Raw genomic sequence first — 14,842 nt, 5'->3', positions numbered from 1 at the left:
AGTGGACTAGAAGGAAAGAATAAGAAACAGAAAACAGATAGATCATCTGACCCTAGTAGAGTAAACAGCTCCAATCACTGGAACGCCCTTGTCTGATACACAGGGGTAGTAACACCTGGTGACCCCCAGAAGAACTGTGTTCTTCGCTTCCCCCCCTTCAATTCCTGCCTCTGGTTCTGTCTGCGTAGTTCCTGTTCACGAGCACGTATCTGTTTGCTTCGCTTCCGGCTTCGACGCTGCTGGTATCTCCAGTCGACGGCAGTGTTGTTGGCACTGAAGAGTTTGCGGAGCCAGTCTAGCATGGTGGCGTCTTTAGAAAAATATTAAATATTCGTCTTTCTGATTAGGCCACCGAAAAAGCCCGCGTGTGTAGTAAAATAGTGGCAATGCCGATTACACTGAAAATATAGCATAGGTTAGAAAAGAACATTGTCTCTCGTGGGTGGGTTGTGTTTATCCTCACGTTCAAATTTGATGGGAGGACTTGCAGTGGCTGGTTTGTTGTATGAAAGATGTAGTAAATAGGAGCTTCTCTAGTGTGAACATATGTGGGTATTCCGTAAATTTATTATGCTACGGACTAGAATTCAGGGCAGGTGACTGGTGGGGCGTGGTCTCACTTGATTTGCAATCATGTGACACCTCTCCTCTGTAGAGCAAGATACTTCAATATCGAGGCACCGGTGCCTGAGTGCCCGAAAGGCTCAGCCAAAGGTAAAAGATGACTAATCAATATCATTTGCTCACTAGTAAAGCAGGCAGTACGGAATGGCAGGACGCCTTGGGAATCTTGGTAATTTCTTCTTCGTCCCGTCTACTTTGTAAATTAGTCCTGTTAACGGCAGGGATCAGCAAAATCACCCGACTTATTGATGACCAAAACCCATTCATAAATATTACTACTGGCTACTGCCAACCCTAGTATCCCTGAACTTGCATCAGAACTGCATACATTTTGGGATACTGCCACTTGGGAGTGATCCAGAAGAAAAAACTCAGAACCCAAAATACCCCACAGCCGCAGTAATCGCTCTTAATGAACCTAACCAAAAATACTTGTCACCACCTGCATGATATCTATTCATGAACCTCAGCCTGCACGCCACTAACACCTCCATGGCACTGGCCAAGAAATTCGCCCCGAAGAAGAGTAGATCATCATGCGAATAGCATGGCTCGCCTGCCTGCTAGTCAGAAATCACATGGCACAATCCTGAGAGCAAGAACGTCCAGAACGCGACGAAGATCTTTTCACTTCGGCATTCAGGTGCCATGCCGATAAGACGGCGGGTGACCTGTGTTCCAGAGGAAGCGCATGAGAAGACGGTCAGGCGGTGCCAGAATTTTGTCCAGAAGCGGCGAATGCTGTATGCTTCGAGTGGGCTGCCGAAGAGGGGTTGCCATTCATCGGGATTGTCGAGGCGGAGAATGGCACTGAAGAGAATGGAGAGTAGTATATTACATACGTCAAGCATAAGGTAGGCAATCCAAATCCAGTAGACTGAGAGAAAGAGGCGGATCTGAATCTCGCGGAAGGTAATAGGGGGATAGTTGTTATAAAGAGGTAGCAGGCGACGGAAGAAGACTTTGCGGAAGGGGGCGAAGTCTTGTGCGGTGAAGTTGAAATGAATGGGAACCATAGGGCCGATGAAGATGAGCTGAAAAGACCAGCAGAGGATGACCTTGGCGATTCTGTGGAATGTGAAACCTGTACGACTGGTGAATGAATTGGCACGCTTGTATCGTGGTGGAAGCCCGGGACTCATGCGACACTGCGGATCGTTCCAAATTTTGTATGTCGCTAGCCACGAGGATGCCGTCTTGGGTACCCTCACTTGGTCAAAGTAGAGGACGGCTACTGCATGTTGAATCCAGACGCAAATGAAGAGTGCCCACAACACGTTCATACCGGTGAGCCATGTGAGGTAGGGGCTCGTATGCAGCGAGAGGATTGCGCTGCCGTCGACCTTTGCAGGGAAGGTGGATGGCAACCCAGAATAATGCGCTCGAGATAGCGAAACATGCTGGGGGAATTGAGGACATCCAGAATAGCATGAGGAGTGTGAAAGTTGATCGAGGAGACTCAGGTGAAGAAAGTCAGGCGGTAGGATGTAGAAACCTTTCAAAGACTTTGACGTTGTGTTATATTTAGCAATTACCTCCTGAATCTATGCATCGGCCGAACTCTGCCTCGTACTCTGTATTTGAGTAGATAACATGTACCTCTCCTGACCAAGGCCCACGGCCATCACTGCCAACATGGTGCACAATGATGCAACAATGTGCCCAACTACGGTCCCAACTTTTCAACAAGTCTTTCATATCGTGGGGCATGTTGGCGTTGGCGCACTTGGCCATGGCCTGATGTTTGCCGGCGTACATCCGTTGAACCAAACTAACGCCGTAGCTGAACAGTAAAATACCTACCGCCAAGCCCTACATCCGACGTAACAAGAGAACAAGAGCGTCAATGAGTGGCCTTTCAATAATCTCTCCTTTCTAGGCTGCTTAATAAACTATATTTTACTGTGACCCCAACGCGCTCACGATAGAAGTTGAAGAATATGGAGTCATTCATGGTTCTCACGCTGCGCAGCGGTTTGCTGAAGCCTCCTGGGCCCTTTTGATCATTGCTTGCAAACTAATGTAGCAGGTATCTGAGGCACCAGAAGAATCATCTGGTCCTATCCACAGGGCCAAAGTAGAATCCCTATAGTTGGAGATGTCGTAACTCAACCGTAGCCACATTTTATCCAGGGGCATAGAAGAACGCTAAGACTAATGCGGGAACGGCGAAGCTGGAGTCAGACCCGCTTAGTTCAAGCACTAGCTCAGAACTAGTACAGTTGAGGGCGTGGAGACTAGTTTCTGGGCACGTCGTTGTTCCTCCTTCTCCGGAAAATATGCTGGCAGTACGCTAAGAGGGATAGTCAGTCTGCGGGAAGAGCCGACGCACAGACCAGAGAAGAGAGACTGGCGAGGGACTCAACCTCGCGGGAAACCAGAGGTAGTCCAAGGGCTCGAAGGTCGGCGAGCTCCAGCCGGTGTGGCTAAGGCAGACCAGTTTGAAAGTAACAGAGGGCGCAGGAAGCAGCACTATAGCAAGGATAATCGAGGTTTAGCGATTGGCATAGACATTCTCGAATGATGCATCCCAAGGGACCGAGTCACAACTAAAAGGCCGAGAAAAATATCATTACCCACAGCTGGCCTTGAATTAGTAGTTACAGGACCTCACTGCTCCAATATTGCGTACATAGACGCCGAGCACGCAGCTCCACTGTCTCTTTGATAGTTCAGTGGAACAACCGCCTACAGAGTGTCTGTAGCTGAAGTACAAAGTAAGACATATAGAGTTAACTGTCTATGCTCTGACTGACCCAACCACGGTCAATAGATACCCGGCGCCTGCACCGGCGACTTGGCATTAGTAAGACAGAACAAAAATTTCCGTCGCCAAAATGCTAGATGATGCCCACACGCGAGAAATTATGTCGGCGCACTAACCACTAGACTAAGAATAATATAAGGAGACAGTCGCCATACCAGCCAGGCTTCTTCCACACCGGCCTCTGCTTATGCCACACCCTCCGGCCACCTTCTGCCTACCTTAGTAAATAAGACTCACTTCCTTTTAGATAAGGCTCACTTCTGTTTAGGTAAGGCTTGCTTTTTGAGTCAGGCAGATTTCTACCACTTACTACTTTAGAATTACCATCACCTGAGGCAGAAAAGATTTAGACTTCAGACAGCATATATTTAAAATAAGAAGGTAGTGGGATCCTGCCTGACTTAAAAAGTAAGCTTTATCTGATACAAAGCAAGCCTTACTTACTAAGGTAGGCGGAGGATAGCCGAGGATATTATAACAGCCTGTCACATAATTGTGAAGATAGTAAATTAAGGCTTATAAGTAATATATATTCTGAGTCTATTGACTCAGGATTCTAGTATTTTATTGGATAGTCCATACGTTAGACAGCCGGAGAATCATGCCTGAAGCACACCAGGCAGGATCCTGACAGGTGTGGCATGAGCGAAGGCCGGTATAAAGAAAGCCTAGCTGGTGTGGCGGTAGCGCCTTCCATAATATATTGCATCTAGTTAGGCCAGTAACAGAGAGATTACTGTCCAACAAGTTATCACCGCCATATGTGGCTAATGCATGATTTTGCTGTGTACTACTATGAGTATGCAAGAAGCAAGAATTGCTTTATCTTTGTATGACAAACATCCGCCAAAGTCACGCGTTGGCAACGGAAAGGAAAAAATAAAAGAATAAAGTAAGAAAATTGTCACGTGCGCAGGCTAACTGCAGATGCGGATACAATCGTTTGAAACTGGCTTCGCCGCCAAGAGAACCCCTCAAGCCAACCGTCGGACGAGGTCCGCAGCGCACCAAAGAACTGATAGTGGCGCCCCGCTTATAAGCACTAGCTGGAAGAACTGAATTCCGCGGAGGTGTCTAAATGCACACATGGCAACGTCAATTTAATAGTAGAACCAGTATCTATAAGCGCTAGATGTTATGCGGGCGGGAAAATTCAAAGATACCAGAGATCTAAGGCAGTCACGATTTGTTCGTAACGGTTGCAGTTGCGAGAGATACTTCCGGCTTGGGTTGGCGATGGTACTGGCATGGAAGAAGACGAAGAAGAAGTGATGGTGACTCTCGTAGCCGTGGGACTGGTGCTTACCGGGCCCCCGGTGGCCGGCGAGATCGTCGTTGGTATGCCTGTGATTGTGGCTAAAGATCCACTTATCTGGGTTGAAGAGTACTCCGTCAAAGTGTATGTCTCCGTTATAATGTCACCCGTGGAGATGGGGGTGCGTCTGCTATTACACAATATCTATAGCTGTCGTCAAATGTGCAATTATCCGCCGTGGTGTTCACGATGGAGGGATTCCAGACCGACAGGTCCGTGGTGAGGTTGAATGCCCAGAAAACCGATGCGGCGAGACAGTCGCTTACTCCAGTCATGTTGTACTTGAGATCAGACCCGTCAGCGTATATATAGCATCATGTTCGTGTTAATGGCGCCAGAGGCAAGGTAGTTAGAGAGAATATGGGAGTATATGTTGAATTGGGAAGGGCAGAATACGCGATGGTCGAGTAGGTGGCCACAGAACTACCCGTATATCCAGGGGCATTAGGGTAGCTATCGACTAAGATGGGAGAGAGCGTGTGCGTGGTCAAATATTTGCAAGCTTCATAAAAATAGCGTCAAGGGGCCATAACTTACTGCTGCATACTGGAGCGACGCAGTAACTCTCTTCCGCATCCAGATTGGTACAACTGTGCCGCCGGAGTCAATGCTCTGATAAGAGCGAACGAAAAGGAGAGAAAGAGCTCGAGAGGCAGACTTAATTTACATTTATCTCTGGATTGAGACCCGGAAATCTGCGAGAGAAATACCGAAGGTCAATGTGATTACATCACAATCATCGCCAGCGGCGACCAAATAATATTTGCCGCAATTCTGGGTGGTATTATAAGCATTGTCGGTAGGCACGGCGGCAGCCGTGGAAATGACTGTAGCCGCGCCAACTGTTGTAGATGGTATGGTGTACTTTTGTCCTGGCTCGTTCACGCATATTTGATACCCAATAGTCCGGTTGAAGTTATAGCAGCCGCTGTCGATGTTAGGATTATAAGCTTGCAGCTGGACCACGGTTAAATTATGTGCAGCAGCAACACTGTCACAAGTATTTCCTGACCGTACAGTGTATACTTCACATGTATTAATCAGACAAAGGGTACCGTCAGCTGGGAAGTCCGCACAAGAAGCCGGAAGATTGTTATCCATTAGTAACCAAGTGGTGCCGATTTCCTCAGAAAGACTGATAGACGTGCACGTGTCCCCAGACTGGATGGCATAGGAAAGCCCGCTACAACCGGCTGTGGTTGCTGTTGCGGAGGCAGAAGTGGCAATATATGATGACCTATGGCATAGATGACGGATTTAGCCCCTGTCTATCCGATCAAGGGGGACGTAATTTGCAGGAATTCTCAACTCACAGTAAAGTGGTGGAAGTAGTCGGCGGCAGGGTGTAACCTGTATACGAACAGTGGGAGGTGTAACTTTGGAGCAGACTGCTAGAACGGACCAGTGGCCCATCTCCATACTCGAATAGCGCCTCATTGTACAAAGAAAGCAAATAGCAGTCGTCACAGATGACCGTTGCGCTGGAGTTTTCAGTTAGTGATGCGGTAAGATTTCCCAGGACTATATTGCAGTATTCGCCGCTGCTTGTCAGGCAGATTTGGTTGAAATTGTATGATAAAGAGCTTGCAATGGAGAATAAAGGTAGAATTGCCCCAGCATCGTCTACATACATCACCCCATCACAAGCACTGTCAACAGCCTGTGTCCACTGCACCAGTGCAATGCTGCATTCGGTAGTGCAGAATGACTTCAATGTTGTTTCGCTGTATGTTTCACTTGGAGAAAAGGCCGGAACAACAGCACCACAAGCAGTGATGTTTGATAAAAGCGCTGCACCGCATGACTGGGTGTAATTGACAACACTTGAGGCAGGGAATAAAATAAAGGACGTCCCCCCTTGAGAATACCGAGGATAGCCAAAAGATGTTTGAGAAATTTGTTCTCTGGGCTTATGGGCGCCATGTGGGCAGCGTTGGAGTGCAGCGTTTGTATGTGGACAGGTGAACAAGGGAAGATCCAGGGAGAGAGACTGAGAACGAAAGAGACCCAACGAGGGATGGGGGTAATTCGAGATCAAGGAGCACAGGAGATGGTGCAATAATGACTACAGGAAGCTTGTCCAATCAGAAATCAATGAATCATTGCCAGCCTTAGTGCCGCCTCGTGGATTCCTATGCTGCGCCAAACCCGAAATATGTCGTAATCGCCAGGTTGCTCCCATTCCATATATAATTTGTACACGGTTCGCATCGCCTCATCGGTAATCTCATCTCCATCTGTCAAGAAAAACAACACCCCTGGGCCGGTGAGAAAGTCCGGGCGGTCAAGGACCACAAAAAAAGTCTGGTAGGGTTCCCTGTGCCTGGGGTTTTCGCGGTTGTACCCCTTTTGTGGAAACTTGCGGGCACTTTGTCCTAAAGAGGTCGGGGAAACGGCCACTCCCATCTCGGGTCGCGATTTCATTAATTCTCGATGAGACGACAGAGTGGCGCCTATTGACTTGTTGGGGGCCGAATAAAATTCAAAGTATACTGTCTTTCCTTCAGGGAGGCTTTCCAGGATCGCGGCAGTGAAAGCGCGCCCAATCATCTGCAACGTCAAGGGACTTTCGTTGCTGTGAGTGAATGTGACGTATATGATATACCTGAGTTCTGGCTCCAGGATAGGCACAGCGCCTGATGTCAAGACAACAGACCCTATGTCGGAGGATGGCTGGATAACAGCAATTTCATCAGGCAGTGAGTCAGCTCTGCGCTGCCACGCCTCTACAACCTCCGGCGTAGGTAGTTCAATCGACCGGTTAGGGTCACCCTCATCCTCTCCCAGGCCGTAGTCGTACACACAATCCTCAACCACATCATCACGCTGACTTCGAATGTGAAGGGAGGCCAATTCTCGACGGACATGGTAGATATCCCGGCACTTGCGGACCACAAGCTCCTCCTGTTCCGGCCAAATTTCCTCCTCACATCCCTCGTCGTCATCACGGTTGGGTGATGGCAGGTTAACGCGAGCCTGGTACGGGAAACAGCGATCGAAGTTGACGAACAAAGGTCCGGTTTCGGCTTCATGATCCGCATAATGCGGATGGCCGCGGAAACTGTAGGACATAATAACTAATATAAGTCCCTGGAGGTCCGGATCCTCTCTGCTGAGGGCGACTTTGGCGATTCCAGGGAAGAAACCATCATCTTGAGATGATGAGATGTCCTTGCGGTGGAAGATCTCACGCCGTTGATGCTCCACGCAGGCGAATACATCAGTTTGTGGGGCACAATAGATCTCAAATGACGGCCAGGGTGATGTGGAGATCTCACGGGATAAGTATCGGCATATAGCGATGAGATCATTTTCTTGATCGAGGGCAACAGTCGTATAGACCTGGATTGCGAAGGCTGGATGTATCGCCTCAGGTTCCGGTGTGGTTGCTTTGTAGGCTAGCAGAGCTGCAGGCTGGCTGGTGTGGTCTGAATAAAACTGAGCAGTCCATTGTCGTCGCTTGATTTGCGCAATATTCTTGTTTCTGGCCATTGCTTTTTCTGGGGTGACGGGAAGGCGGTGGTAGCTGAAGACGAGAGGATAGTAGGACTGTCAGTCAGATGACTAGTTCCATCTCCCAATCCTACCGCCGTGCTGACCGTTCTGCTTGCTTGGGGTTTCTGCCGCTTTTCGCTGATTGGTGTAAATGTAAGACCTCTGTCTCTTTTTTAAGTAATATACTAGTAGTAAGCGACAACCGAGTCGGCTAGTTAACTATCCCATGGAACTGCGAGATTTCCGTCTCTCATGCTTCCGCACGTGACGTAATTTGTCTGATTCAAGAATAGCATCTACCGGCAGCGTTGCAGTAATTGGAAGTACCCACAGACTAATAGAATGAAGCATTAAATGGAGGTTAGCAAAATGGAAAAAAGGAAAAACGGACTCACTTGTTATCTTAGCTGCTGCTTAGATATGAAAAGTAGCTAGATGTTACAGACCCCTGCTAGTTAATACTTGTAAGGCGGACTTGTCAGGCAGAAAGCGTCGGTAAAGGCAGCGCTCGGAGTAAATTTGATTATTTTTTTATGATTTATTAGGATTCCTGTAACCGTTAATTATAATACTTCAGTAATATACTTTATGCATTATCCTCGTCGTGATAAGTTATTATCATAGCTTAGCCTATTATATTAGAAGCATGCATTGCTTTAGTATACTCACTATTATGGTTATACATTGAATGAAGTAAGAGTAATAAATATATATTTATGATATTGACCCCTTTTATGATGATGAAAAAACCGCCTGTTAACTGGTACTGATACTTGCTACCATTCAAATAAAATCAGTAGAATAAGTACCTTGATGAATCGGATTGATGATAATTAAGGGTGAAGCCCTGCTGTACTTTCCCGTGCGCTTTGTCCTAATTCTTCGGTTTTCTTTCCCCAGTTGCTTTCCGTTTCCATCTATTGTCCTATTCTCTCTTTGATTTCTCTCGTTTCTTTGTTTCTCTTCTTTTCTCTTCTTTTATCTTTCTATCTTTTTCGTTTCATTCTTCATCTACTCTTCTCTCTTATTTTTTTTGTTTACTATAATATTTATTTCTTCCTCATTTCAGATTATCTTGTATACTCCCAAGGAATATTACAAGGTCTCAGAAACCCCCCCAAAACATTTACATAACCTGGCACTGATTCTTTTAGATATACTTCAGCACTTTCCCACACATATCTTCACTAATCAACCCTGCGACATCTAGTACATGATAAATAGATAGATAGATAGATAGATAGATAGATAGATAAATTGGGTTACCCTAATATAGCATAGCCAGGGTGCTCTTACAGGATGCCTACAGTCTAAACAAGCCTCTAAACTGTGAATCTAATATACAGGACCCTATTTCTTTTCTAATAATTTCTATTTCTTCCTTATATAGAATCCTCATAATCTTATAATATTATTTAAATACTATAATTTAAACATGAAGCTATCTTCAAGTTTAATCTAATTAATTAAAATACATATAACTATTTCCTCATAAATATCTTATAAATAATTTTATAAGAATATCTTTTTATAGAACCCACTTAATCCTATTTATATTTTCTTTTTAATTCTTTTTATATATTCTTCTTACTTTTTTATTTTATATTCTTTACTTTTATCTCACATAAACTTTATAAAAAATCTTATTATAAGATTCCAGACCTGCTTGCTCCTGTTCCCTGCCTAATCAAAGATTCTATAATTATAAAAATCTATAAGATTTCATATAAGTCTTTAAATAAGTTTTTTATTATAATTATAAAAATTTACAGAATTTTATATATATTCTTAATCTTTTATAATAACTATAAAAATTATATCTCTATAATTCTATATTAAATTCTGTATTCTCTTCTCTGCTAAAACCCTAATAATTAAAAAATAAAATAATTATGATGTCTCTCTACTTCCAGATAAACTTTATAATTTTAATTATAATATATAAGATTAATTCAGTATTCTGTCTCTTCTAGCTACTATAATAATTATCTAATAATAGATAATATTATTTTATAAAATAACTAAGTCAGATAGCTATATATATCTTAAAGATCTTACTAAAAATATTAAGTAATATAATTAATTAATATAATTTTAATTTAGAATAGTCATCCTTGCTGAATTTATAGAAGATAATTATTTTAATTTTTTAAAAATAATTTAAATACTTGTCCGCTGTTAAGCATATATTAAATAAATATATTAATTAAAAAATAAATATATTTTTAATTACTTACAGGATTCTGTTTAGAATACTATCCAGGCTAGATATTTTATCTACTTTAAATTAGTTAATTATAATCTTAATCTTTTAATTTATTAGTAAAAATATATTAAGCAGATTAAAATACTTATAATCCTTTATATTTACCAGATTAATAATAAAGAATAATAAAAAAAATAATTTTATTAGAATCTTTATTTTATTATCTAATTTAAAATATAAAATACTATTTTTAATAATCAGGAGCATGAAGATCTAATAAAATATATAATTTTTAATTTTTTTATTTAAATTCTATAATTTAAATATACTATTAGATATAGTAACCTGTTTAATTTATTTCCAGAAAATAAATATATAATATTTTTTAATATAAATCTATATATAATTATACTAATATTTTATTTCCAGTATTATTGCCTTAAGTACTCTCATTTAATACTTTTATTATTATTAAATAATCTTTTTTTAAACTTATTTAATAAATATTTATAATTTTCTGTATACAGACATGAATCTCAGCTGTATATAAAAATTTAATTAAATTAAAGAAATAAAGATCTCAGCTGCCTTATTAATAACTTTTATAAAATTTATTATATTTTTATTAAAATTAATATTTAAATTAAAAAAATATTTCTAATTCTATTTAAGCAGGATTATAGTCAGGATTTACTAAAACTTTATTTTATCTACAATTTTTTAATTATAATAGAATACTGGCTCCTTAGATTACAAAATAATATTAATTTTTATTTTAATAAAATAGTAATTAAATATCTTATTTAATTATAAGATTAATTAAATATATTTCATCTGATATTATAAATCCTATAAAATTAATATAAAATCTAATATAATATCTAGTTTTTATAAAGTATTTACTGCTTAATTAATAAATAAGTCTTTCTATTCTTAGATTCTAATAATTAGTCTTATAATAAAATCTTTCAGTATAATAATTATTAATAATCTCTGTTTAATAATTATTTAAAGAATCTTTATATATTTTTTATTATAAACTCCTAGTATACAGATCTATTTACTCTAAATTAAATTTAAAATATTAAAATTATTAATTATAATATATTACTTTTTTCTAGGTATAGAATCTATTTTTAATAAAGTTTTTTCAAGGTAGTAAACCCCCTTATTTATCTTAGTTTATAAAGAATTATATATATTATATATAAAAATCTTAATACAGTTCTCTATTACTATATATATAAATATAATATATTAATTATAATATACCAGATTCCAGGAAAGAATCTTTTAAATAAATATATATATTTTAAGCTTATGGGGTCCCTGCATACTAATTTAATATAAATTAAAATATACTTTTACTACCAAAAAAAATATATTATATTTACTTTAAAATTAATCTATGACTCCTGTATAGTAATAATATTATAATTAAAAATTTTAAAATCCTGAAAAAAAAAGGTCATGACCCTATATAAAAAATATTAAATATTATATTAAAAAACTTATAAAATTAATTATATAATTATTATTTTCCTTATCAGAGCTGGATCAGATATATCTTTTAAATATATTTATAGTATTTACAGACTTAGTACTAAGTTTAATAATTTTATTTATTCTAATAACTTTATTAATTTTAATACTTTTCTTAGCAGTTATATTAATACTTATTAACTGGTAGACTTAACTAATTATTTCTAATTTATTAAATATCTTTTAATCTACTAGCTCTTACATGGTATTTTACAGAGAGATATATATTTTATATTAATTAATTTATTTATAATTATTTATCAAGCTTTACTTAAAGAAAATTAATTTATATATACTCTTTCTCTCTGTCTTCCAGGAAGTCCTTATCTTAAATTATTATTTTTAAAATAAATTAAAAAATATCACAGATATTTCCAGAATATTTAAATATTATTTTTAATAATACAGATTAGCTGGAAATCTCTGAATCAGATATTAAGAACTATATAATTTATTAATTTAAAATCTCTGTATTAATTATAGTTTTTACTTAATTAAATTTATTATTTTTACTTTAGAAATACTCAGGCCCTAATAAAATATTATTTTTTAATTAAAATTCTAAAATTATTTCTAATTTTAAAACTATTTTTAAAAAGCATTTACAAAGCTTAGTCAGGATTAGTTAATATTTGAATAAATTATTTTTAATATAAATACATATAAGAACCACTACCAGTATTATTACTATAGAAATATAAGTATCTAAATTAAATTAATAAATTTTATAGTATTTAACAGATCTTTACTCACATGGTAATTCTAAGAATTCTGATAATTTAAATAATTTTATATATTTATAATCTTTCTTATCAGATAGAAAATTATATTCTTAATTAGTTTTAAATACTGAAAATATATTTAGAATAGTCAGTACTACAACTGGCTAAACTATAATTAAAGATTTTAAATAATATTTAACTTTATTTTTCTTAAAATATTTAATAATCTTACTAGCTTCTTTTAAATCTTATAATTTTTATTATAAACAGTATATAGATCTTTACAATTAGTATATATAAAATTAATATAGTTTAAATATATAAATTTATTATATAAGCCTGAATAAAAAAGATAGCAGACAGGATAAATATATCTATAATAAATATATTTAAATATTTAATATTTAATATATTATACCAGGCAGGCTCTCAGGTCATATAATTTTATATAATATATAGATTTTTTAAGATAAAGCTTATTTATATATAAAATTATATTTATATCATATGATTAGTCAAAGTTAATAATTAAAAAATTCTTTAATTTCTTAAATTTAAAAATCCAGTAGTTGCTAGTCTATGTCAAACCCTAGGATTGCTTCCCTGTTCCTGTTAGCTTAGCTTTCACTGACATACATACCATTGAACTAGATCAAGATAGTATCAGACTGATAGTCTATCTAAGATACTGGTCCTGAATAAGAGAAGAGAAGTAAGGCCAGATAATACCATGCAGTTATCTATAAGTGAGTGCAGACAAGTATTATATTATTAAGCTTCTAAAAATAGATTACTTAAAAATAATATAGATTGAGCATGAAGAACAGGACTAACTAAGTATATAAATAAATATCCTTATATATTCTATTCTCTATATACCAAGTAATATACCTTCCCATATACTATATATTATATACCATATATCTGTTTATATACTATCTTATATATCTATAGTCACATGATACATAGCTGTTCCAGACATTATAAGAATAATCTAGAATTCTTTTTAATAAAAGTTTCTGTTTATTCAAGCACTGCCTTTATTAATATTTTCTATTTAGTAAGTCTGCCTTACTAGCAGGTCAACTAGTAGAAATCTATAATATCACTTTTTCTTCTTCAAGATTTCTTATTCTCAAGAAATATAAAGATATATATTTCTTTTATAGATTTATCTAAGTCCTTTAATTTCTTTTCTTTTCTCAGGATAAATTAATATACTGAAACATAATAAATACACTGATAATAAGTATTTAACTAATAAGATTAAAAGCTCCAGTCATCCTGTTAATATTTTATATAATTTCTATTTTACTCAAGATAAGATTTATATTATGAGTTTAACTGCTTGAAATAAGAAGTATTCAGCTTATATCTTATACAGTTATAAGTATAAGAAACAGTTTTATAATAATTAAAAATAAGATAAGCTTAAATAAAATAAATAAAAGATTACAGCTGATCTCAAGGCAGCCCAAAAGTAGTTTATATAATATTCTAAAAAGATAAATCAAATAATAATAAAAATTATTTATTTACAAAAGTATTAACAGTTCTTAAAGAATCATAGTAGTCAGATGTTAGATCATGACTTAAATATATTAGAATAATTAAATAAAGAAAATTCCCTAAGTACTGAGGATCTCTGAGAGCTGAAGTATCTAGCTAATAAATATAATATTACTTAACTTACTACTGTATTAAATAATCCTAGTCTAACTTAATTAATTAATTCTCTTTTCTTCTAGATAAACTTTAACCTGTCTGCTAATAATACTATTCTATAAGCTAGTGACAGCCTGTCAGATTCTTAATAAATTTCTATATATTTTCTAAGATATTATAGCCTTCCTATTTCACTAAATAATGTAATTTACTACTAATTTTCTTATAATCCAGAATCCTCTTAACTTCATATTCTTATTTAGTATTATTATTAATTTCTATATTTTCTATAATTTTAGTATTCTTCAGTACAGGTTCCAACAATAAGATATGAAATACTGGGTAAATTTTATCCATTAATTTTAATAATCTTAGCTTATAATTAACTAGTCCTTTCTTTTCTTTGATAATAAATAATCCTAGTTTATAATAGTTAAGCTTCTGGCTTAGTTATTTTATCTTAATATTTTAGTAAAGCAGGAACACTTTCTTCCCTTTTTTTAGAT

At 36.8% G+C, this 14,842-nt stretch overlaps 4 protein-coding genes across 4 annotated transcripts; all 4 read right to left on the bottom strand.

Moving 5' to 3' along the window:
- Nucleotides 1-74: 74 nt before the first annotated feature.
- BO85DRAFT_472684 (wax synthase family protein) lies at nucleotides 75-2,079 on the bottom strand (the record flags this gene model as incomplete). The annotated part of the gene is made up of 3 exons (XM_025662577.1): nucleotides 1,256-2,079; nucleotides 1,043-1,180; nucleotides 75-310 (listed from the first exon to the last, which is right to left on the bottom strand). Exons 1-3 carry the CDS (start codon nucleotides 1,905-1,907, stop codon nucleotides 75-77), a joined length of 1,026 nt encoding a protein of 341 aa, XP_025510435.1. The 5' UTR covers nucleotides 1,908-2,079.
- Nucleotides 2,080-4,403: 2,324 nt separating this feature from the next.
- BO85DRAFT_202110 (uncharacterized protein) lies at nucleotides 4,404-5,248 on the bottom strand. The gene is made up of 3 exons (XM_025654545.1): nucleotides 5,244-5,248; nucleotides 5,103-5,166; nucleotides 4,404-4,987 (listed from the first exon to the last, which is right to left on the bottom strand). Exon 3 carries the CDS (start codon nucleotides 4,979-4,981, stop codon nucleotides 4,802-4,804), a length of 180 nt encoding a protein of 59 aa, XP_025510434.1. The 5' UTR covers nucleotides 4,982-4,987; nucleotides 5,103-5,166; nucleotides 5,244-5,248; the 3' UTR covers nucleotides 4,404-4,801.
- On the bottom strand, nucleotides 5,111-6,568 carry BO85DRAFT_202114 (LysM peptidoglycan-binding domain-containing protein). The gene is made up of 3 exons (XM_025654546.1): nucleotides 6,020-6,568; nucleotides 5,244-5,943; nucleotides 5,111-5,159 (listed from the first exon to the last, which is right to left on the bottom strand). The coding sequence occupies exons 1-2, from the start codon at nucleotides 6,337-6,339 to the stop codon at nucleotides 5,376-5,378; spliced, it is 888 nt and encodes a 295-aa protein (XP_025510433.1). The 5' UTR covers nucleotides 6,340-6,568; the 3' UTR covers nucleotides 5,111-5,159; nucleotides 5,244-5,375.
- On the bottom strand, nucleotides 6,309-8,217 carry BO85DRAFT_454021 (uncharacterized protein). The gene has a single exon (XM_025661183.1). It carries the CDS (start codon nucleotides 8,196-8,198, stop codon nucleotides 6,798-6,800), a length of 1,401 nt encoding a protein of 466 aa, XP_025510432.1. The 5' UTR covers nucleotides 8,199-8,217; the 3' UTR covers nucleotides 6,309-6,797.
- Between the last annotated feature and the right edge of the window lie 6,625 nt (nucleotides 8,218-14,842).

Source organism: Aspergillus piperis, assembly GCF_003184755.1.
Source record: "Aspergillus piperis CBS 112811 unplaced genomic scaffold BO85scaffold_31, whole genome shotgun sequence".
NCBI classification, from domain to species: domain Eukaryota; kingdom Fungi; phylum Ascomycota; class Eurotiomycetes; order Eurotiales; family Aspergillaceae; genus Aspergillus; species Aspergillus piperis.
Note: the sequence above shows the minus strand (reverse complement) of the source record. Positions and strands in the feature narration are given on the sequence as shown.